Source organism: Cucumis sativus, chromosome 6 (assembly GCF_000004075.3).
Source record: "Cucumis sativus cultivar 9930 chromosome 6, Cucumber_9930_V3, whole genome shotgun sequence".
NCBI lineage: Eukaryota > Viridiplantae > Streptophyta > Magnoliopsida > Cucurbitales > Cucurbitaceae > Cucumis > Cucumis sativus.
In genome coordinates, this window is record NC_026660.2 from 5,497,986 (window position 1) to 5,521,089 (window position 23,104).

The 23,104-nt window shown below is 32.6% G+C and overlaps 6 protein-coding genes across 6 annotated transcripts; 2 read left to right on the forward strand and 4 right to left on the reverse strand.

The window, feature by feature from the left end:
- Positions 1–38: 38 nt before the first annotated feature.
- LOC101205823 lies at positions 39–8,765 on the forward strand. The gene is made up of 4 exons (XM_011658421.2): positions 39–2,302; positions 2,509–3,422; positions 5,238–7,500; positions 7,642–8,765. Exons 1-4 carry the CDS (start codon positions 49–51, stop codon positions 8,547–8,549), a joined length of 6,339 nt encoding a protein of 2,112 aa, XP_011656723.2. The 5' UTR covers positions 39–48; the 3' UTR covers positions 8,550–8,765.
- Positions 8,766–9,258: 493 nt separating this feature from the next.
- LOC101206058 (putative invertase inhibitor) lies at positions 9,259–10,190 on the reverse strand. Its single transcript, XM_004145032.3, has one exon. The coding sequence runs from the start codon at positions 10,130–10,132 to the stop codon at positions 9,569–9,571; it is 564 nt and encodes a 187-aa protein (XP_004145080.2). The 5' UTR covers positions 10,133–10,190; the 3' UTR covers positions 9,259–9,568.
- Positions 10,191–12,909: 2,719 nt separating this feature from the next.
- LOC101212402 (putative invertase inhibitor) lies at positions 12,910–13,805 on the reverse strand. The gene has a single exon (XM_004144977.3). The coding sequence runs from the start codon at positions 13,688–13,690 to the stop codon at positions 13,109–13,111; it is 582 nt and encodes a 193-aa protein (XP_004145025.1). The 5' UTR covers positions 13,691–13,805; the 3' UTR covers positions 12,910–13,108.
- A 2,273-nt stretch (positions 13,806–16,078) lies between these two features.
- LOC101212647 (putative invertase inhibitor) lies at positions 16,079–16,828 on the reverse strand. The gene has a single exon (XM_004144978.3). It carries the CDS (start codon positions 16,748–16,750, stop codon positions 16,184–16,186), a length of 567 nt encoding a protein of 188 aa, XP_004145026.1. The 5' UTR covers positions 16,751–16,828; the 3' UTR covers positions 16,079–16,183.
- A 903-nt stretch (positions 16,829–17,731) lies between these two features.
- LOC101212886 (10 kDa chaperonin 1, chloroplastic) lies at positions 17,732–20,498 on the reverse strand. Its single transcript, XM_004144979.3, has 7 exons — positions 20,237–20,498; positions 20,074–20,132; positions 19,864–19,914; positions 18,711–18,776; positions 18,542–18,589; positions 18,352–18,381; positions 17,732–17,989 (listed from the first exon to the last, which is right to left on the reverse strand). Exons 1-7 carry the CDS (start codon positions 20,313–20,315, stop codon positions 17,921–17,923), a joined length of 402 nt encoding a protein of 133 aa, XP_004145027.1. The 5' UTR covers positions 20,316–20,498; the 3' UTR covers positions 17,732–17,920.
- A 659-nt stretch (positions 20,499–21,157) lies between these two features.
- On the forward strand, positions 21,158–22,981 carry LOC101209494. Its single transcript, XM_004152988.3, has 2 exons — positions 21,158–21,422; positions 22,274–22,981. The coding sequence occupies exons 1-2, from the start codon at positions 21,341–21,343 to the stop codon at positions 22,852–22,854; spliced, it is 663 nt and encodes a 220-aa protein (XP_004153036.1). The 5' UTR covers positions 21,158–21,340; the 3' UTR covers positions 22,855–22,981.
- Positions 22,982–23,104: the final 123 nt, after the last annotated feature.

The following is a 23,104-nucleotide window of genomic DNA, read 5'->3' on the forward strand; positions in this document are numbered from 1 at the left end:
GAATAAGTGAAGCCAGATTGTGTAAACCAGGCTAACTGTCGTGTCCAAATGGCAAGGTTGTATGAATTAGAACAAGTAGTGATGATGATGTGCTACTTCTTTCAACTTCTCTTTCTTTTCCTATCTAATAATTCAGTTGCTGTGAATTCCCAACATCAACATCATGATGATAATGTACTGTGTGATCCTAAACAAAGCTTAGCATTACTTCAATTCAAAAATGCATTTTCCCAAAGGATATTCTCAGAATACGGGGAAGCTTATTATCGAACTTCTACATGGAATGAGAGTAGAGATTGCTGCTCATGGGATGGCGTTGAGTGCGATGATGAAGGACAAGGCCATGTGGTTGGTCTTCATCTTGGCTGCAGTTTACTCCAAGGAACTCTTCATCCTAATAACACCATTTTCACTCTCTCCCACCTCCAAACCTTGAATCTCTCTTACAATGATTTTTCAGAATCTCCAATTTCCCCTCAATTTGGAAGGCTTACTAACTTGAGGGTTTTGGATCTTTCCAAGTCTTACTTTAAAGGGAAGGTTCCCTTGCAAATATCCCACTTGTCTAAATTGGTTTCCCTTCGTCTTTCTTATGATTATCTTCTAAGCTTTTCAAATGTGGTTATGAGCCAACTTGTTCGTAACCTAACCAATCTAAGGGATCTTCGACTTATTGAAGTAAATCTTTATCGCCTTAGTCCCACTTCATTCTACAACTTCTCTCTCTCTTTACACTCTCTTGATCTTTCTTTCTGTTACTTGTCTGGGAAATTTCCAGACCACATTTTCAGTCTTCCAAATTTACATGTGTTAATACTTAAAGATAACGATAAGTTGAATGGATATCTACCCATGTCTAATTGGAGTAAATCCCTTCAAATTTTGGATCTTTCTCGAACTAGATATTCAGGAGGGATTCCCAGCTCCATTGGTGAAGCCAAGGCTTTGAGGTACTTAGACTTTAGTTACTGTATGTTTTATGGTGAAATTCCTAATTTCGAAAGTCATTCTAATCCTATGATCATGGGTCAATTAGTACCCAATTGTGTTCTGAATCTCACCCAAACACCTTCTTCATCTACATCATTTTCAAGTCCTCTTCTTCATGGAAATATTTGTTCAACAGGACTTTCAAATCTTATCTATGTGGACTTGACACTTAACTCATTCACGGGTGCTATACCCTCTTGGCTATACTCCTTGCCTAACTTAAAGTATTTGGATCTCTCTAGAAACCAATTCTTTGGTTTCATGAGGGATTTTAGATTCAACTCATTAAAGCATCTCGATTTAAGTGATAACAATTTGCAAGGTGAAATTTCAGAGTCTATTTATAGGCAACTCAATCTTACATATTTAAGATTGAATTCCAATAATTTGAGTGGGGTTTTGAATTTCAACATGCTGTCGAGAGTCCCAAATCTATCGTGGCTTTACATTTCCAAGAACACCCAACTTTCAATATTCTCAACTACACTTACGCCTGCACATCTTCTTGACATAGGAATAGATTCCATCAAATTAGAAAAAATCCCTTACTTCTTGAGAAATCAAAAGTACTTGTCCAACCTAAACCTTTCGAATAATCAAATTGTAGAAAAAGTTCCTGAGTGGTTTTCTGAATTGGGTGGCTTGATTTATCTAGATCTATCTCACAATTTTTTGTCCTTAGGAATAGAGGTGCTACTTGCTTTGCCTAATCTGAAGAGTCTCTCTCTTGATTTTAACTTGTTTGATAAGCTACCTGTTCCAATGTTGCTACCATCGTTTACGGCATCCTTTAGTGTTTCAAATAATAAGGTTAGTGGAAATATCCATCCTTCAATCTGCCAAGCCACCAAACTCACTTTTTTGGATTTGTCCAATAATAGCTTAAGTGGTGAACTTCCATCATGTCTCTCCAACATGACTAATCTATCCTATTTGATATTGAAAGGTAACAACTTGTCTGGAGTTATTACCATACCTCCAAAGATTCAATACTATATTGTTTCAGAAAATCAGTTCATTGGAGAAATTCCTCTTTCAATTTGCCTTTCACTTGACCTCATCGTCCTCAGTCTGTCAAATAATCACATGAATGGAACAATTCCACCATGTCTTACAAACATCAGCACTTCTCTTTCAGTATTGAATTTAAAAAACAACAACTTTAGTGGTTCTATTCCGACATTTCCTTCAACGGAATGTCAATTGAGCAGTCTTGATTTGAATGACAACCAAATAGAAGGAGAATTGCCAGAATCATTGCTGAACTGTGAATATCTTAAAATTTTGGATATTGGGAATAACAACATAACAGGTTATGTAATTCTCACTTAAACCCATAGCCATAAATATATTCATGACCTCACTTATATTTCATCTCTTTTATTTATTATTTCAAAAATTTATTAATTAAGTATTACACACAGCTTTGACTATGTATAGTTTTTTTCTCTTATATAATTTAAATGGAGATATCGATGACAATAAATCTGAAATGTTATTCATATTCTATTTTGACAGGCTCCTTCCCTTATTGGTTAAAAACTGCTGCAAGTTTGCAAGTTCTCATCCTTCGATCCAATCAATTTTATGGCCATATCAACAATTCCTTCATCAAGAATTCTTTCTCAAACCTACAAATTATTGATGTTTCTCACAATTATTTCAGTGGACCATTGCCTTCAAACTTTTTTAACAACATGAGAGCCATGAGAACCACGAGAGTCATCAGCCTTAATACATCCGAACGCAAATATTTTTCAGAAAATACTATTTACTATCAAGATTCAATTGTGATAACATTAAAAGGTTTTCAACAAAAGTTGGAAACAAACATTTTGATTTTTAGAACTATTGATCTGTCAAGTAATGGTTTTAATGGAAAGATACCAAAGGAAATTGGAATGTTGAGGTCTCTGGTAGGTTTGAACCTTTCACACAATAAGCTTACAGGTGAAATTCCTACATCACTTGGCAATTTGAACAATTTGGAATGGCTGGATCTTTCATCAAATCAATTGTGCGGTAACATTCCTCCTCAGTTGGTTGGTCTTACATTTTTGTCCTATTTGAATCTCTCACAAAATCATCTTTTTGGACCAATTCCTAAAGGCAAACAATTTGATACTTTTGAGAATTCTTCCTACTTTGATAATCTTGGACTTTGTGGGAATCCTCTACCAAAATGTGATGTGGATCAAAATGGCCATAAATCTCAACTGCTACATGAAGTTGAAGAAGACAGTTTGGAAAAAGGGATTTGGGTGAAGGCTGTGTTCATGGGATATGGATGTGGGATTGTATCTGGAATATTCATTGGATATCTTGTTTTTCATTATGGAAAACCTGTGTGGATTGTGGCAATTGTGGAAGCCAAAATAGCTCAAAAGATCCGGTCATCTAGGAGGAGTTACAGGCCTAGGATAAGAAATAACTAGGAGGTATGTTTTGTTTTTTTAATTTATGTAAAACTTAAGTTCCTTCCACACAAAATGTATGCACTTCATAGTTATATTACTTCCATCTCTATTAGTTTATATATATTGGGTTGTCTCAATTTTATTAAGTATGAACTTACTTTTGTTTTTAAACACTTGCTAGTAATTAATTCAAATGTTTGTGTATAAAATATGAAAACCGTGTGAGGGAAGAAATGGTATTAAGTGTATTTATGCTGTGTGATGCATATATAGGGGTCTGATTGTGGCTGAGAAGCTCAAAATCCGTAATCCAATTGACTGTTTATGAAGACAGCTCATTACAAATGGTTACTACGTGGAGTACAAAAGCCAGTCCCAATACACAGCAGATACAAAGCTTCTCGTGTTTTGGGTTCTCAGCTATCTTGTTTGTACACAATATTCACTTTTGTTTTGAGCTTAATTATCTCCAGCTCAATGACTCCTTTGTAAACGTTTCTTGGTACTGTATGATACTTTTGGCTTAGGGAGTGATGAGGGTGACAAAACTATCTATGTTTACTTAGTTGAGATATTCAATCTTTTCTTAAATATGCATGATTGGAAGAGAGACTCATAGCATAACCATAACCTGTTGAGTCCAATGATCGACAAATCCTTAAGAATCAATACCTATAATTTTTCAGATAAGGAAAAAAATTCCAAATAGGAATTGCATAATGTGAGACATGATGCGTAAAACATCACAGAACAAGATGACAAACATTTCATGAGACAAGATGAAGAACAAGGTTATCCAAGAGTCACGAACCACACTTCAATTGAAAAAATATAGCCAAGTACACCAAAGCTCTAACAATATTGTAGTACAATAGGGTGGAGAGATTTAAATCATTGACTTTTTGATCGCTATATATGCTAGGTGGCTGATCAGTCAATTCGCTATAGTTTTTTAGATAGTGCATTTAAATCTTTTGAATTCAAAGTGGTGTCAATTAATGTGATAGAAAGACGTTTTCATATTGTTTGGTGAAGAAATTAAAGTCCTCAAAATTCAAAAGTTAAACTATTTAAATTAAATTCGATTGCTCCCATACGTAAATTAAATTCTCATATATCAGTTACACATTATGGGCGCTCATCAATCAGGCAGCGTCAGTTTTGGGATCAAACCGTTGTCTGCTATGACCTCTAATATGAATAAGTTGGTCGTTCTTCATTGGTTTTACCAGCTTCAATAGTTCAAGCTTGATCTTTCAGATTGCCTTATTCACCCGTAAGGTACATAAGTCGTGAAACAATCCACTTTAGAGTGAGTCGTCATTGGTAGGTCCACTTAATATCTCAACAAGGTTGACATCTTCGATGAGTTCACATTATTAAATAGAGAGAACTCTTGATGGGGACAACAAAACCTTTGAAATCTATAGAGATTCAAATCCAATTGATGGGGACAACAAAACCTTCACATATTTTCATAGAATCATAATGGTTTTATATCTTGTCCACCTTGGACATAAATTTATTTCTTTGGTCATCAATCTTCTTCTTTGTTTCTTTCTGTTTATCTAAGAAAAATACCAAACATTTGAAATCTATAGATGAGGGTAACAAAGGATGTGTGAACTTGGTTGAAACATCTTTTGATCCCTCCATATATAGAGAAATATTTACACCCAACTACCCTGCAGTGCATTAAAGAGATTATAAATGAATTGGGTTGATGGCAGCTTCTGGACCATCGCCCTATCTCCGTGTTTTGAAAACATTATATCAGTCACAATTTTATTTTTAGATTTTTCATTGTATAGTATAGAATTTGGAGATTAAAACATATTCTCGGCTAACAATTGTAAGCGACTATCTGTGTCCTACATTAGCATGGCATTGTTGTATCAATTACAAGTGTGCATCTTGCTTCACTTTCTTTTTCTCATTTCAGTACTTGTGAATTCCCATCATCTGTGTCATCCTAAAGAAAGCTCAGCATTGCTTGAATTCAAGAACACCTTTTGGAAACAAGACTTGGGTGATGAGTTTGTGGGGCAACCTTCTTATCGACCTTATTCCACATGGAATGACAGCACAGATTGTTGTTTATGGGACGGTGTGGAGTGCGAGGACGACGAAGGAGAAGGTAGCCATGTTGTTGGCCTTCATCTTGGCTGCAGTTCACTCCAAGGAACTCTTCATGCTAACACTACCCTTTTCACACTCTCCCAACTCAAAACTTTGAATCTTTCTTATAACAATTTTTCAGGATCTCCATTTTCACCTCAATTTGGAATTCTTACTAACTTGAGGGTTTTGGATCTTTCCTACTCTTCCTTCCAAGGTCATGTTCCATTACAAATATCTCATTTGTCTAAATTAGTTTTCCTTGATCTTTCTTATAATTACGATCTCAGTTTTTCAAATGTGGTTATGAATCAACTTGTTCATAACCTTACCAATTTGAGGGATTTTGGGCTTGCTGAAACAAATCTTTTAGACATCACACCAATTTCTAATTTCATGAATCTCTCTCTCTCTCTGGCGTCTCTTGATCTTTCTTCATCTTACTTGTCCGGGAATTTTCCAAACCACATTTTGGGTCTTCCAAATTTGAAGGTGTTAAGGCTTGATGATAACCCTGATTTGAATGGACATCTATCCATGTCTAGTTGGAGTAAATCTTTAGAAATTTTAGATCTTTCTCGAACTAATTTTTCTGGAGAGATTCCTAGCTACATTGGTGAAGCCAAAGCCTTAAGATACTTAGACCTTAGTTTCTGCAATTTCAATGGTGAAATTCCTGAATCAATTGAAAACCTTACACAGCCTCCTAATCTCCAAATCCATTCTAATAGTTCCCATTGTTTTCTCAACCTCAACCAACAAGTTTCATCTAATCCATTTCAAAATAATGTTTGTCTTCACACACTTTCAAATATTATTCATTTGGACTTGAGAAATAACTCATTCATTGGTGGCATACCCTCTTGGCCATATTCTTCCCCTAGCTTAAAATATTTGGATCTCTCTAATAACCAATTCTTTGGTTTCGTGAGGAATTTTAGATCTAACTCGTTAGAATATCTTGATTTAAGTAATAACAAACTGCAAGGTGAAATTTCAGAGTCTATTTATAAGCAACTCAATTTTACATATTTAGATTTGGGGTCCAATAATTTAAGTGGGGTTTTGAATTTGGACATGTTGAGAATCCCAAGTCTATCGTCGCTTGACATTTCCAATAATCCCCAACTTTCAATTTTCTCAACTACAGTTACCCCTGCAAATCTTCTTTTCATACGAATGGATGGCATCAAATTAGAAAAATTCCCTTTCTTTTTGCAAAATCAAAACAACTTGAGCTACCTAGACCTTTCAAATAACCAAATTGTAGGGAAAATTCCTGAGTGGTTTTCTGAATTGGGTGGTTTGAGTGTTCTGCTTTTATCTCATAATTTTTTGTCTTCAGGAATAGAAGTGATCCACACTATGCCTAAACTGATGATGGTCTATCTTGATTTTAACTTGTTCAATAAACTACCTGTTCCCATGTTGCTGCCATCTGTAACGACTTACTTCAGTGTTTCAAATAATGAGGTTAGTGGAAATGTTCATCCTTCAATTTGCCAAGCCACCAATCTTAACTACCTTGATTTGTCACATAATAGCTTGAGTAGTGAACTCCCATCTTGCCTCTCTAACATGACTAATCTAGACACTTTGATATTGAAAAGTAACGACTTTTCTGGAGTTATTCCCATACCACCAAGGATTAGAAACTATATTGCTTCAGAAAATCAGTTTGATGGAGAAATTCCTCATTCAATTTGCCTTGCACTTAATCTTCAAATTCTCAGTTTTTCAAATAATCGAATGAGTGGAGGAACAATTCCATCATGTCTCACAAACATCACTTCTCTTTCAGTGTTGGATTTGAAAGGTAACAACTTTGTTGGTATGATTCCAACATTTTTTCCTACAGGATGTCAACTGAGCAGCCTTAATTTGAATGACAACCAACTAAAAGGGGAATTGCCACAATCCTTACTCAACTGTGAAAATCTTCAAGTTTTGGATTTGGGGAGTAACAAGATAACAGGTTATGTGTTAAATTTCATCTTTCATTTATTCTTTAATAACAATAATTGGATATTACATGCATATAACTTTATTTTCTGATATAGTTTGAATGGATAGATCACAATAAATCTGAAATTGTATTCATATTCTATCTAAGCAGGCCACTTTCCTTATTGGTTAAAAGCGGCTTCAAATTTGCGAGTTCTTATCCTTCGATCAAATCGATTTTATGGCAATATCAACAATTCGTTCAACAAAGACTCTTTCTCAAACCTACGGATTATTGATCTCTCCCACAATAGTTTTAGTGGACCATTGCCTTCAAACTTTTTTAAGAACATGAGAGCCATCATGCAAGTGGAAAACAAAAAGTACAGTTCTTATGATGAAAATGAGGTAGGTGATTATTATCAAGACTCAATTGTTATATCGTTAAAAGGGTTGGATCAAAAGTTAGAAAGAATTCTTTTGATATGGAAAACTATTGATCTGTCATGTAATAATTTTAATGGAGAGATACCAAAGGAAATAGGAATGTTGAGGTCTTTAGTAGGTTTGAACCTTTCACACAATAAGCTTAAAGGTGGTATTCCTACATCACTTGGTAATTTGAACAATTTGGAATGGTTGGATCTTTCTACAAATCAATTAGTTGGTAGAATTCCTCCTCAGTTGATTGGTCTTACGTTTCTCTCCTATTTGAATCTCTCACAAAATCAACTCTCAGGACCAATTCCTCAAGGAAAACAATTTGGTACTTTTAGAAGTCATTCATACTTAGAAAACCTTGGACTCTGTGGGTTTCCTCTAGCAAAATGTGATGCACATCAAAACGACCATAAATCTCAACTGCTGCATGAAGAAGATGTGAGTAATTTGGAAAAGGGGATTTGGTTGAAAGCTGTGTTGATGGGGTATGGATGTGGGATGCTATTTGGAATATTCATTGGGTATCTTGTTTTTCAATGTGGAAAACCTGATTGGATTGTGAGAATTGTGGAAGGCAGAAGAGCTCAAAAGATCCAAACATGTAGGAGGAGTTACAGGCATAGGAAAAGAAATAACTAGAGGTTTATGTTCTGTCAATTTTATGAAAATGACTTCAATTTTAATTTGATCTTTTCTGATTCCTTTCTATCTTCCCTCCTCTCTCTCCCCTTTCTCTATCAATGATTTCTTCCAAGAAAACCAACGTTTCCTACATATTTAAGGAAACAAACTCTTTCTTTTTCTAATTTCTTGTTTAAACTTTGAACATTTCAATGGGAGTTTGGTGAGCCTACATGCTGAATTTGCAAAATCCTGTCTCTAAGTGATCAAAGTGATCTTAAAAACTCAAACGATGTCTTAAAAACTCCTCTTGGACTTGGACCTGATAGCAAGTTTGGATCTTAAAAACATTTTTTTAGGGTCAAGGGTGGGTTAGACGAAAATAATGGGCGATCATATCCATTTCATTTAAGAATTATTGGTCACTTTCCTAGAAACGTCTGTTGTGATAAAATGATAGGGAACTTGATGATATATATCACATAAAGGAAGAGGAAAAGTTTGCTTTGAAGAATGAAGGTTGCAACAGTTGAAGGTTTATATTAGAAGTCACTCTTTGTTGAATATGGAAAAGCTTTTAAGCAAAGAAAAACAAAACTTTATTTTAGATTTATATTTATATAAAGCTACATATTTAACAACTATTTTAGATTTCTAACATAATATACAAACACATAAAAATTATTGGTGTTGTTTTAAAGGTTTCATTTGAGACTAAAAATGATAATTAACAAAATAGCCAATATAGTTTCATAATTAACAACCCTACTTGAATTTTTACAAACTATAATACAAAACTAACAAGAAGTAGTTTATAGTATAGCTATTTGAATTTTGTAGTACTAAGTTGCGTGATCACTTGAAAATTTTTTAGGTTACGTCCATTTTTCTTATTGATGAAAACAAAGAGACAAATTATTGTGGCATAGTTTCCAAAAAAAAGATCACCTTAATTTAAAATTTATTGAATGAAGCCACCACAATCTATATCTTTCTCGTTCATGGTGTGGCAGTCACCTTGAATTGTTTATTGTGTTTTACGGATGCATATTGATGATTGAAAGAGCTATGGCAGCCAATTGAAACATGTCCTTATTCCACTTTGTCAATGGAGAGGAGACACCTTCTTTTTCCCTAAACCCATCTTCACAAACCCTAGCAGAATCCATCACTGCGCTCACTTTGATGTTAGCATCATCATAATGTTTTTCTTTATATGCTTTCTTTCCTTCTTCCACAGTAACAATGGCATCCGAATAGACATCTAGACAATCATTTAAACGAACCCTTTTATAAGAATCTATTTCTTTGTTTTGTAATAGCTTTTCCACATACTCAAATGAGCTGCTTAAATTTCTTTGAATCAAACTCAATGAGATAGCACCGAGTTTTCGAAGATCGGTCGAATCACTTCCCGAGTGAGCACGAAAAGATGAAGTGCAGAAGTTGTAGTTGATGTTTGGATCGTCAATTTCACATTTTTTACAAGCTTTTTGGACAAGATCAGCAACAACAAATGTGGTAGAGATGTTGAAGATAATTATGAAGAGGAGGAGACAAGGGAGAGGAGTGGTCATGAAAGGGGAGAATTTGGGCTTCATATGATGATCTTAATTATTCTTTCTTTGCATGAGTAAAATTTGAAGTGATTCTTTTCTTATTGGGATCACTTTGGGGAGTAATTTATAAAGTTTTGAAATTGAGAAGTATATGACAATATTAGGTGGGTTTTAGTGGTCAATTTTGAATTAGTTGTAATGCTTTTCCTTCAAACAACTTCACACTACTTTAATTAAGGGTAAAGTGAAATCTTACAAATTCAACTATATAAAAAAAAAAAAAGTGATTACAACCAAATAGCAACCCTAAATAATTGGACCAATTATATGACACCACGTGTCAATGCAATCTTTTTAAAATTTCTTCCTTTTTATCTTTTTATATATATATATTCCGAATAAATTTACCCTACCAACAATAGTCACTTTTTTTTTTTTGAAAAAGATAGTTTAGATTAGCAGGTGCATCGGAATATATCTCCATTTATACAAACTAAACTAAATATAAGTGAACATACGTTTAAGAAAATAAAAAATAAACAACAAAATATCATTCATTCTTTCTTTAAAAACCAAATTATTATTTTAAATAACAAAACCACTTAAAATATTTTTAAATATTACAAAATATCAATATATGTGAATAAATTGACTCTTTTTTTTTTTTACATTTCAAGAAAAAAAATAATGAGAAATGAGAAAATTAAATTAATATTATATTAGTATATAGAAATTGACGAAAATACCCTTTAGATACAATGGTATATGATATACAAAACAAAAGAAGAAAAAGAAAGAAAAAAAACTCTTAGCTTTATTTATGGTTCTCAAGAAACCGCACTTGAAATTTATAAAAAAAAAATTAAGGAAAAAAATACCAATTTGATTATTACTTCAATTGATAATGACATTTTAGTCAAGAATATATAATAAACCAAATATATATATTATCAAACGAAAATTAATGAAAAGGTTTATTGGAAAAAATTATATAAAAGGAAGGAGAGAAGACCATAATTAAGTTTCTGTTTCCCTAATCTTCAATGTAATAATTATAATGAAGATTTTCTTATATATATATATATAATCTAATATTCCATAATTGAACAAAGTAGCAAATGAAAGATGGAATTTCCAAACCAAAATGATATTAAAAAATTTAAATGCTCTAATTCTAGTCCATCCTCATTCGTCTTACAAAAAATTTGTTTGATTCTCTAAACTTTACACAAGTTCAAGATGTTTTAATCATCATCATTAAATCTAATTAATATTACACGATATGCTTCTCTTTTTATATAAACAATCTATTTAACTTTGTAAGAGATGATATCTTTTGGAATAATATCATTTACTAATTAAGAAGGTAAATATAACAATAATAAGAAGAATAAATGATGGTATTAAAGTAGTGATAAGAAGTTGGAATAATATAGTATGGTGTTGTTTGTAAATAAAAGAAGAGGCAAATAAAAAGAAAATCAAAAGTGAGAATGAACAAAAATGGAGAAGTTTCATCCATGAGTTTTTTAGTAGTTTGGAAGTCAATTTCTTGATTTTATGAGTGATGAATTTTGCTTCAATTTAATGTAGAGGAATAAGACAATTCACAATCATATCTTTCCTCCAATACAACAATTTCAACAATTTCATATCATAAACATCAAATTCAATGGTACCGACAATATCATCAAAATTAAATTAAATTAAATTAAATTTTGTATTTTTAAAAAAATATATTCATTATTCTTAAGACATTAATTTTTTGGACTAATTAACAAATATATATATATATTATATAATGTATCTTAGAGGCCTCATTCATCACCAAACTTAATTATTCATTAGCATAAACCTACCAATGAAGCAAATTTGTTTTTCCAACAAGTTGTTATCATGTTCTTGATTAAAATGTCACCACAACTATAGACAATCCTACTTACTTTGGCTTTTCTAATAATTTTGTTCCATCTAATCTTTTATTTCTTCACGGTCGAAATATTTGTCGATGATATATTTATGAAAGATACGTTTAGAACGGAGGATCTAACGTCTTTTATAAATACTCGTAACTTTTTTTTTAAACATAAATTCTAATATGAATATATGTCTAAGCTTTATTTTTCATTAAAGTAAATATAGATCTTAGAATTTCTAATAACACTACTGAAACATTGACATAGATAGTTATGTATTAAAAGTTAGAAGATCTATAATTTTAAATCTGATTCTAATTGTTCATTTACTAATAGAAACTAAAACGTCCAATTAATATACCATAGAAAATTTACCTAAAAAATCATAAACATAAAAATTTTGATTATTTTATTAATTCTCTCTTTAATAACATCAAGTCGAAAATGACCCAAAAGAAAAAGAAGATTGTTACGTTGGTTTTCTTGTTTAAAAGTGAAAAGGAAACATGTTTTAAACAAAGGGAATTTTAATATTTTTGATACTACTAATTATTAATAATGCTTTTGTGATGAGAAAGGATGTAATTGGATGAAAGAAATGTGGTTAATTAAAGAAGAATGTTACGTTATTTAAAAGTAATAATTTACATAACCTTCTTGTTTAGAAGTAATTGGAAGTTCAATCCTTGAATGAAGTCATACTAAAAAAAACCCTACCATGTCAAATATTTAGATATGTATTCTTCCCATTTTTTCTTCAATTTTCACAAAACAAAAACTAACACCACACATATTATGGAAAATAGATACACCTCTTTATTACATATCATTGAATAAAAGTATCATTTTTCTATTTTTACAATTTTCCTCAACATTATTAGATAGATAGATATAGAAAAATGGTACAAATTAAAAGTATAGTGAATATAAGATATAATATATCAATAGGGTGTGGAGTGTTTTCTTATTACAACATATCTACTTTTGCTCAAATCTTTAAATAAAATTTGAAAAAAAAAAAGAGGTAAATTTAATGAAATTATCTCTTGCTATAGTTCTTTTTTTTTTTTTTTTTTTTGTTTTGTTGGGGGGAGGGAATTTCTCAACAAAGCATATTGATAATGGACAGTGCAATAGCCGACAATTCAAAGGCATTATGATTTCTATTAGTCAATGGTGAAATCACCCCATCTTTCTCCTTGAACCCCTCTTCACATGTTGAACAATCATCCATAACTGAGCTGATCTTCAAGTTCGCATCCGCGTATCGCCCGGCCTTGTAGTCCTTCCTTGCTTGCTTCACCGTCGGGATCGCATCGGAATAAAGTTCCAAACAATCAGTCAAACACAACTTAACGAACGGGTCACGGGGGCCTTTGTTTTTATGCAAGTACTTCTTGATATGGTGGCGCGTGTTACTCATGTTGTGTCGAATCAAGTAGATGGTAATGAGGCCTAGGCGGCGGAGACTGGTGTCACCGTGCCTGTGCTTGGTTGCCGCTGGTTTGAGAGATGTCACGCAGAAATTGAAGGAGATGTTGGGGTCTTGCTCAGAGCTAGCTTTGCAAGTTTTGTAGATTAGGGAAGATGTATTGTTGTTGTTGGAAGATTGAGTGATGGGGAAATTGGAGAAGAACATGAACAAGAACAAGCAGGGAAGAATTGAGTGAGAAAGGGAAGACATGATTTCTTTTTTTTGTGTGTGTGTGAAAGATCTTTGTGTATATTATGTTTGTTCATTAAGTGGGAATGATGGTTTTATAAGGCTTTGGGATAATCACATGAATAATAAGATTTGAATAGGAAAGAGTTAATCATTGTATATATATTAAGATATTTCTTTAAAGTTTTAACTTCATTTAATCATGAATCTTCCTCTTCTAACATACCTCAAATGGTCAAATCCAATATATATATACTTAGCTAACTCCTAGTTATTTTTTTATTATTAATTAAACCTTGTACTATGCTCAATTATTCCATCAAATTATTAAACTTATTTTGTTGAGTTTAAACATCTAATTAAATGCTCACTTTTGTAAACACTATTGCAAGTTGAGTTTTCAAGAGCTATATAAACAATAAATAAATGCTTACTTTAGTGAAAATGAGGACATTATTTAAAATCTAAATTAATGTACCTTTTTGTCTTGAGAAAGAGAGTCATTTTCTTCAAATGAAGAGACAAAGTAATTTAGTGGATAATTTATGAAAGTTGCCATGGGAGAAAAAGAGTACTAGAGGATGCATATGGTATCTTTGTGCAAAGAGAGAGTGAATTTGTTTGGTAATAAAAAGTTTTTTCAATTTAATATCAACAATAATTTTTAAAAAGTTGGATATAAATCCCAAAAAAAGGTTAAAAGTACACTTACCCTATGTAGGCAGTACTTTTATGACCCTAATACCAAAAATAACTCAAAAATACCTTTGGAGAGAGTATGTACAATTACAAAATACTTATAACAGGTTATCAAAATTGTGTGTTTAATGATATTCAACATCTAGTAATTACTTTTTTGTATATTGAACTATTTAGACTCTATATAACAATACTAAAAAAACTAAATTCATTACACTTAATTATAACATATTGCAATATTATAACAAAAACACCCTCTCTTTAATGTGGCAGTTGAAAATTAAATGCTTGGATTTAATTGTGATGTTCTATTTTGAAGAAAATTGGAAAAGAGAAAATCAAATCTTGTATTTGATGGTTTGGTTCATGAATATATTATTCTAATCTATAGCTTTGAAAAGCTATATGATTTTTTAAAGCAATATTAGGTGTGTACTCTTTAGCTAACTCATCAAGAATGAAGGAGATAAATGTTATTTGAAAAACAATTAATTGTTTCCATATCAAAAGAATAATCACCATGGTTAAAGAAGTCATGTTATCCTCTTTTAGAATATGACAAAAAATTAGGGTTATTAACATAGCTATATATATAATTTCACTATACTTAAACCTAAAGGCCTTCACTAGAACTTGAAGTTATAATTAATGCTGCTTTATTGAAAAATATAGACATTTTTTCCTTAATTGTGTTGTATCATTGTGTTGAAGAAAGGGGTCATCTTCCCCAAATGAATACCAAATTTTATGGTGTGACTCAATTATGGAGTTGAAAAGACTAGACTATAGAATGGTATATAGTGCAAATAGATAGTGAAATTGATTGGTGATAAAAGGATAAAGGAAAGGTAGCAGTAAATTAATTGATCAGAGTTGGGAATATAGGATAATGTGTTGTCATTTAATATACCCATCATAATTCTAAAATGAATTAGGTCAAGAATAGCTACCTCAATCCATTAATTAATCACCTATATTTACAAACCTTTAGGTTAATATATTTGAATAAACTAAAGTTTGCTTTGTACTTTTTATTTTATTTATTAAAATATAATATTAAATATGGAGTGAACGAAAGAATTAGACATTTCGATAGATATTATCAATGTCTTAGTCGTTAAGAGTTATAGACATATATAGTTGTGAGTTAAATATAACGAGAGGGACCTTATATTATATATGATTAAGAGACCTTAAAAGATTTTTTTTTCTTCTATATATGGTTTGTTTTTCATTATTTAATAGAATGTAGGTCTCATTTTCTACTTCATCATGTCTTTATCATAAGGGGTTTTAATGCTTTTTTTCTTAAGGAAAAGAACTTTAGGGGTTGGTGAGGCAATTGCACTTAATTAATTCTCTTAATTAATTGACATTTACTGATTTTTCATATGTTAAGTCTCAACCCTTCGAAAAAAAAAATAATAATAAAATAAAATTGCTTCTAAGATTTGAATTTTATGTCTAATATGGTATGGATTCTTTTCGAGTTTTAGGAGACATGTATGAACCAAAAGGGTTTTCGATTAGAACATGAATATTAAAAACTACGGTCTTGCTATCTTTTGAAAATTTTTCTAAAACGTTTGTTTGTGTGGAGACTACTATAAGGCGAAAAGTCATGAGGTCATCAATGATGGAACTCTGATTTCGAATCATAAGTGTAGGACGTTTGTAAAAAGCATTACAAATCTTGAAGTGAGCTTTTTAGGAGAAAAATGTTGAAGGTGAATCTTTAAATACTAAACAAAAACATAAAAATTAGATTAGAACGTTTAATTACACAAACCTAAGTCATGAAATATTTGAATTGACTCAACCAAGCAAACTCATAATTGACAATGCAATGGCTCCCAATTCAAAAGCATCTCCATCCCTCTTCTTCAATGGTGAAGCTACCCCTTTCCTCTCCTTAAACCCATCCTCACAAGTCGTTGCTGCATCCATCACCGAACTAATAGCTACATTCGCGTCGTCGTATCTCTTCGACTTATAATCCTTCATCGCTTGCTTCACCGTTGGTATCGCATCGGTATAAAGCTCCAAACAATCATCCAAACATAACTTAACAAAAGGGTCGAGCTTCTTGTTCCTCACCAACTTTGTGATATGGTGGTACGTGCTGGTCACATTCCTACATAAGAACCCGATCGAGAATAGGCCGAGGTGGCGAACGTCGGTGCATCGGCTATGGTTGGCGGCAAGTTTTAGAGATGCTAAGCAAAAGTTGAAGGAAACGTTAGGGTCTTCTCTTGAGATTTTCTTGCAAGTTTTGTAGATTAGATCAGCTGTTTTGATGGTTTTGGAGGATTGTATAATGAGGAAGTTGGAGAAGAAGAAAACTGAGAGAATAAAAACAGATGAATAATGAGGTATGGCCATTGGCAATTGTTGGAGTTCTTTTCTTTTTCTTTTCCCTTAACCAACTCCTTGTGGATGTTTCTTTAGTTTGCTCAATCAAATTCACTTTTATAGATGGGAATAACAATGCAGATGAGAGAGAGAGAGCTTTAAAGGATAGTTTAGAATATTGCATCAGTAGTAATTAATTAAATGGTTCTTTTCTATGTTGCTTTTGTTGGTTGTTTGCATATGGTGTGTGGGAATTACAATGTTGGAGGGAGATTTAGAAATAATAAAATCAATTTTATATTTCTTTCTTTGAAGCATTTTCAAATATAGAAAGATAAACCATTTCCAAATAGTTTGGTGCATTTCCTATCATCATGTATGAGGTTGGTTGGCAAGATAAAGAAAATAATTGAAAAAATTAAATTTCTTTTGGATTGAAACATAGGAGAAATTACATTAAGAGATTTGGAGTTAATTTTCATTTAGTTCCAAGTCATTTTAGTTTTAAATGTGTTAAAATATAATTTTAAAGGGTGTTAAACAATCTTTCCCCTCTTTTCAAAAGGATAATAAGTACAAAAGTTAGATAATTAAGTAATTCTCACCAACCAAATTGATTCTAAATAATTTTCATTAGTTGGTATAGTAGTATATGCATACGAATTAAACGAATAATGAAAGATAAATTGCCTTTTAAAAAGTTGTATGAATTTTCTCATTAAATTTAATAGGTTATATGATAAGTTTAGTCCATTTTATAGGATCTTCAACTTTGAAATAAATCAGCCAACAAGAGACAACGAGCAAAGCTATTTGCCGATCCATCTCGTCTCTAACGTTAATCACTTTAGATTCAAACATTAATAAAGAATACATTTATTACCATTCTAGAGGAAGATTAGATACAACACAATTGTTGAACCCAATAACAGGTACATTTTATATTGGTTTCATTATGTTTTGTTGTCTATAGTGTTGATAACACATTAACTTTAGTTTTGGAATTCAAAGTTTTACCATTGAGAAATCAAAATTCTATAAATTAGTGAAAGCAGACTGAATATCTTTTAGGCTGAGAGAAATAGTATCTCCATGGAACTGAGTCAGAGACTTCAAAAATATATAATATTCAACTACATTTTGTAGCCACAGCAATGAAAAATCCTTCTGCCTTACAAAAGAATAAGGGTAACCTAAAGCTTACTCAACTACAGCCAGTAAATCACTTGCTTTGCAGAAGACGTGTTTTGCATCTGTGCCTAAATCCACCTGTGAATTAATGCATGCAAGTGTTAAAATGAAAGCAATAGTTTATGTGGGCTTCACCTTCAATACAGAAAAGCAGTCATATTCTAAAATGTTGTCGTTCCATTGGTATGAAAGTCAGTCAATTAGATCTAACAATATAACAAATAATAGTTCCCCCTGATGGTAAGGTGTTGAGTTCAAACCTTAGATCTATAGGGAATGTTAGTTTCTTGTTTCTTTAATCGAAGTTTCAATTTGGTCCATGTAATATTGAACACGATATGGTAACTACTAGTTTCAAAAGGAAAATGATGGACTGTAATGCAAATTTCGAAGTATAACTGCTGAAATGAACAAGGAATCTTCAAACTAATGTGGCTTACCTCATAAGCACTTATGTCTGAGAAAAGAACCTGTAACACAAGAAAAATTCTCCTCTTAAGAAAAGATACGAACAAAATTTTTCGCTTTTTTTTTTTCCTTCCAAGAGTTACAGATTCATCGGAAAAGGATTGCAGTATTCAATAATATCATTAGAAAATCATCAGGCCAAACAAAAAGTCAAATCCTAACCTTCTTTCCTTGCCCCAAATCCCCGGCATCAGCACCTGTAGAGAGGATCTGAAAAGGGATGCAAACTCAGCATAGCACGAGTAAAGTAACAAAAAAAAAAAAAAAAGAGAGAAGTTTCGATCCATTTCCAATTATAGCAGATAAGAAAAAAGGAAGGAGTTTTGCTTACCTCTCCTAAAAGATAACGCTCGAATTTAACAGCTGACTTGGGAAGTAGAACTCCTCCTGCTGATTTCTGTGACATAAAATGATTGAAGAATCACTTCAGATGAAGCAAACATATATTTCCAGAACATAGAGCTTAAAACGATTAGCATTGTCCTTCATACATATTATATTTCTAGGTGGTTATTCGATTGGTATACACAAAGAGCATGTCAAATATCTCGGCCAAGTTTTAGAGCCTCTAAAACAGATTTGGCAGGCATCTCCAATTGTGACCCTGTTTTCAAATTTGTCTCTCCAAAAAGCAGAGGTTTAGCTGTAGTAAGCACCAATTCTCAAAGCCTCAACATGGAACAACTACTAACTTAGACATTAACGCAAAATCACAAGAGTATCAGAGTCAGATAATTATTTCTGTAGTGTATAGGGCATTGCCTTCCCACAACCAAGAAATTCATTTATCTAGATGGGTAGTTCCTTAGCAATATGAAATGCCACTAAAGAGAATACAAAATCAAAGTTGAGTTATTATACATTCATACAAATTAACTGTGTAAGTTAATGTTTTTGGTTTTTGATTTTTGAAAATTAACCTTTTAGATATTCTTCATTTTGTTGCTACCTTTTAGGGGTGTTTTAAAAACCAAGAAAGTTTTGAAAACTTAAAAAAAAAATTGTATAAACACTTTCGTTTTTTGGAGCTTTGCTATGAATTCAAATGTTTTATTTATTTTTTGAAACATAATTCAAATTTTTATTAAGGAAAAATGAAACCCATTGTTAAGGAATTGTAAAAAGACAACCACAATTTTCAAATACCAAAAACCAATACCAAGTGATTATCAAATAGAGTCTTACAAATTAATGTTACAAACTCAATTAAAGATTAAAAGTTTCAAGTCTTTTTCTTTCATATTGGACGGTTTGAACCCATTCCCCAAATTCCATTTACATTTCTCTTAATAGTCTCAATGCCACTAGTACTACCCATGCTTGATTAAATTATGATGCAATGAAGGATATGGCGGAAACTAAAGAAAGAAAGAAACTAATTTCAGATAATCTAGTTAAGAACTTGAACAGGATAACACAAAAAAAAAAATACAAAAGCAAGAAGATTGAAGAACGTGGAATTCATGGATTATCAAAATTCCCACCTCAGGAAGCTCCTCGAGCCGAATGAGAACTCTATCCCCTTGTGGAACAACCTGCAAATCACAAAAAACAAAAGCTAAACCATTAATCATAAACTCACGACCCAAAATCTCCAACCCCATTAACTCAAAACAGACAATGAATCTCAAAAACGAGACCAAAATCTGCAGAACTTAATAGAAACCCCACAAAAGGGGGAGACAGTCACAGACCTTGGCGGGTTCCAATTTCTTCCCCACTGCACAGACTTTAAGGGAAATTCTCCGAGTGCCTGTCAAGAACCAATGCGAACAAAATCAAAGAAGAAGAAAAGAAAAAAAACTGAGATTCGAGCAGAGCTGAAGGAAGAAGAAGAAGAAGAAGAAGAGAAATTACTGTGTAATCTCTGATTAGAGAAAGTGGGTGTTTCAAATTTGTTCACAAAAGGCTTCACAGTCAAGAACATAGACGCCATGGATAAGGTAGTAAGCTAAACGGCGGAGGCAAGAGGTTTGGAAGAAGCTGCAGAGGCAACGGAAATGGAAATGCGTTAAACCCGTCCAAGTGGAAGAGATGGGTAGAGATTGTGTAACGATAAAATGGATTATCAATCTAGAATGTTCTATAAGATTCTAAACCCTAAACCCAACATCTATTTTATTTGGTAGAGAAAGGAATTAATTACAATACTAATTCCTACCCATTTCAATTAATTAATAATATGATTAGACCTTATACTTCTAAATATTGTACTAAAAGATTTGCTATGACAAATTTACTCAAGGTGGAGATTTAGAACTTCTCTATATTTGGTACATTGAAAAAGCCAAGTTAAGAGGGTAAAAAAGTAGTAAAATTATGAGTACAAACTTGGTCTATACATGTTATAAGGGACCCAATAAAATCTAAGAAAAATGTGACAAATCTAAAAGAAGTGTTAGTTTGTGTTTTTAGAGTACTATCTCATTGGAAACAACGTTTGTTTAATGTGCATTCTACATCAATATGTAATTAGCAACATTGATTGAAGTTTAAACAAATCATAATTGAAAGGTTAATAACATACCATTTGTAAATTGAACAACGAAAATCCAAGAAGTGCTGCAAATTGGTGTTTGGGCCATGCTAGAGTTAGCTGGAGAGGGCTGGCTCAATTAACAAGGCAGCAGAAACTGGACCATGAATGAATTATGGACCTACTCCAAAATCCCTTCTTTTTTTGTTTGAAATTTCTTTAAAGAACATTAAACGGCTACTTGGGGCCACCACTTTCTTGTCCTTTCCCACAATCTCTGCAACAATTTGATCAATAAATCTTTCTTCCTTTCTTTTTTTCTCAGAAAGTTTCCACTCCCCATTACACCCTTTTCCCCAACTAGCTAGGGTTTCTTTCTTTCTTTCATCCACTGTAAAGCAAACCCCTTTTTCTTTTCTTCTTCTTCTCTTTTATTGCCTTTTTATCTTCTCTCTTTCTTTGTACAGTCATTTTTTGTGGTAATAATGATGAGGAAGCTCTGTGCCTTTGAGTGCTTCATGCTCTGTTCTTTTCTCTCTGCTGTTCTTGTTTCCTCCAAGTTCCATGGTAACTTTCTCTCTTGTTTTAGTTCTTCCTTTTCCTTTGTTGAATCTGCATTATGGATTGTGATGGGTTCTTCTGTCCTGTGCTTGATGGTGTGTTTTGATATTAGTTTTCAGGAGTGTTGTGAATGTGTTGAAGAGGTTAGTGTGAGAGGCTAGTCAGAGATACATTAGGATTATTGGTTGACATTAGTAAGCCACATTATGTGCAATTAACTAGTGGTGTCAGGAGTTGGGCAACTTAGTGGATCATTTTGGTAGGAACTTTCATGATGGGATATTTAGGGAGAGATCTTGTGCTTGAACCTTTTCTGTTGCTTCCCATTCTATAGTCCGGTTGTGTGGATTATAATCTTCATTTCTTTAGGGAATTGCACAAACTAGTCAAGATATATACTGAAGTTATTACAACTTGAAAGTCGATGAGAATTGTTTGATTTTTCCACTATTTATGAAGTTTGAGTCACTAGTCCAATTACACCTATGAATTTGTATCGAACTCCTTTGCCAAAACCAACTAGCCTAAAAATGGATGACATTGAAGTACATGACCTGTATGTGGCTGCCTTGATGAGTAGGAAGGTCGAGCAGAATAGGATGCTGATGAGTTTTGGGTTTGGAGAGATTTTAATTTGAAAGTAAGAAAATAGCTTGATGAGTGTATATTTTTCATTGATTTTGAATTGTGTATTATGCGTGATATATCACTTTCCTTGATTTTTTATAATGGGTATTGAAATAATTCACAAGATAAACGAGTACAGAGAATAATGTTGTTGCTGATGTTTGTTATAATCCTTAGCAGCACCAAATGTGATGACTTCATGGGAACGCTTTCCATTTCATTTTCTACAGGAAACCCAGCAAATGATCTTGTGGATATCATCAACAGAAACCGAACCGCTGCAAAAATATCTCACCTTAGTGATAGTGCAGGTCTCGGGTGCATGGCGCTGCAGTTCGTAAACTTCTGCAAAGGGAACTGTACTAGTAACAACACTGTAAACTGCAATCCATCATCCGACAACTTCACAGAGATCTTCGCTCCAGATTGTGGTGTCGAGCTGCCAACTTTTGACACAATAACCGGCCAAATTGTGGCTTGTCAACATGAATATCTCGAGCCAACAGAGGCCTTCTCTCGAGCACTCGTTTCTGACAAGAAAACTCTTTCATTGATGAAGAACAAATCACACACAGAAGTAGGGGTGGGAATCGTTGGGGTCCATAAAGGTCCATTCTTCTGGTGTGTTTTGTTTAGTAGTGGGAAGACAAATTCAACATTTGTTCTTGAAAATCATGGTTTGGGTATCAAACAAAAGAGAGGATGCTTCAGTGGAGGTAGTGTTGAATGCAGTAGAGGTCATTCCGATAGAGCTTTTTGGAACAATTTTTCCTTTATTCTTTATTCTGTTCTGTTTTATCATCTCTTGTAAGATTTGTTGTTCTTCACTGATGGTGATGTGAAAGTAGAGAGATTGACGATTAAAAATTTTGTTCTATACTGAATTAGAAGAAGAGTTAAGAGCCAATCTGAAAGAGTATTGAATTTTTTTTCTTTAATTTTAAGGTGTTATTTCATTAGTTCGAAGTCGCCTTTACTCTTACAAAAAATTCTATTAAACTCATAAACTTATAAGAGAAAATTCAATGTCAAATTCAGACAACAAAAGCTTCAACACAACA

Coding starts and splice junctions, on each gene's coding strand:
- LOC101205823 (XM_011658421.2), top strand. CDS start 49: ATGGCAAGGTTGTATGAATTAGAACAAGTAGTGATGATGATGTGCTAC. Junction 2,303..2,508: donor TGGGAATAACAACATAACAG/GTTATGTAATTC, acceptor CTATTTTGACAG/GCTCCTTCCCTTATTGGTTA. Junction 3,423..5,237: donor GGCCTAGGATAAGAAATAAC/TAGGAGGTATGT, acceptor TTTGGAGATTAA/AACATATTCTCGGCTAACAA.
- LOC101206058 (XM_004145032.3), bottom strand. CDS start 10,132: ATGAAGCCCAAATTCTCCCCTTTCATGACCACTCCTCTCCCTTGTCTC.
- LOC101212402 (XM_004144977.3), bottom strand. CDS start 13,690: ATGTCTTCCCTTTCTCACTCAATTCTTCCCTGCTTGTTCTTGTTCATG.
- LOC101212647 (XM_004144978.3), bottom strand. CDS start 16,750: ATGGCCATACCTCATTATTCATCTGTTTTTATTCTCTCAGTTTTCTTC.
- LOC101212886 (XM_004144979.3), bottom strand. CDS start 20,315: ATGGCGTCTATGTTCTTGACTGTGAAGCCTTTTGTGAACAAATTTGAA. Junction 20,133..20,236: donor CTCTAATCAGAGATTACACA/GTAATTTCTCTT, acceptor GGTTCTTGACAG/GCACTCGGAGAATTTCCCTT. Junction 17,990..18,351: donor CAGACATAAGTGCTTATGAG/GTAAGCCACATT, acceptor ATTAATTCACAG/GTGGATTTAGGCACAGATGC.
- LOC101209494 (XM_004152988.3), top strand. CDS start 21,341: ATGATGAGGAAGCTCTGTGCCTTTGAGTGCTTCATGCTCTGTTCTTTT. Junction 21,423..22,273: donor TGTTTCCTCCAAGTTCCATG/GTAACTTTCTCT, acceptor CATTTTCTACAG/GAAACCCAGCAAATGATCTT.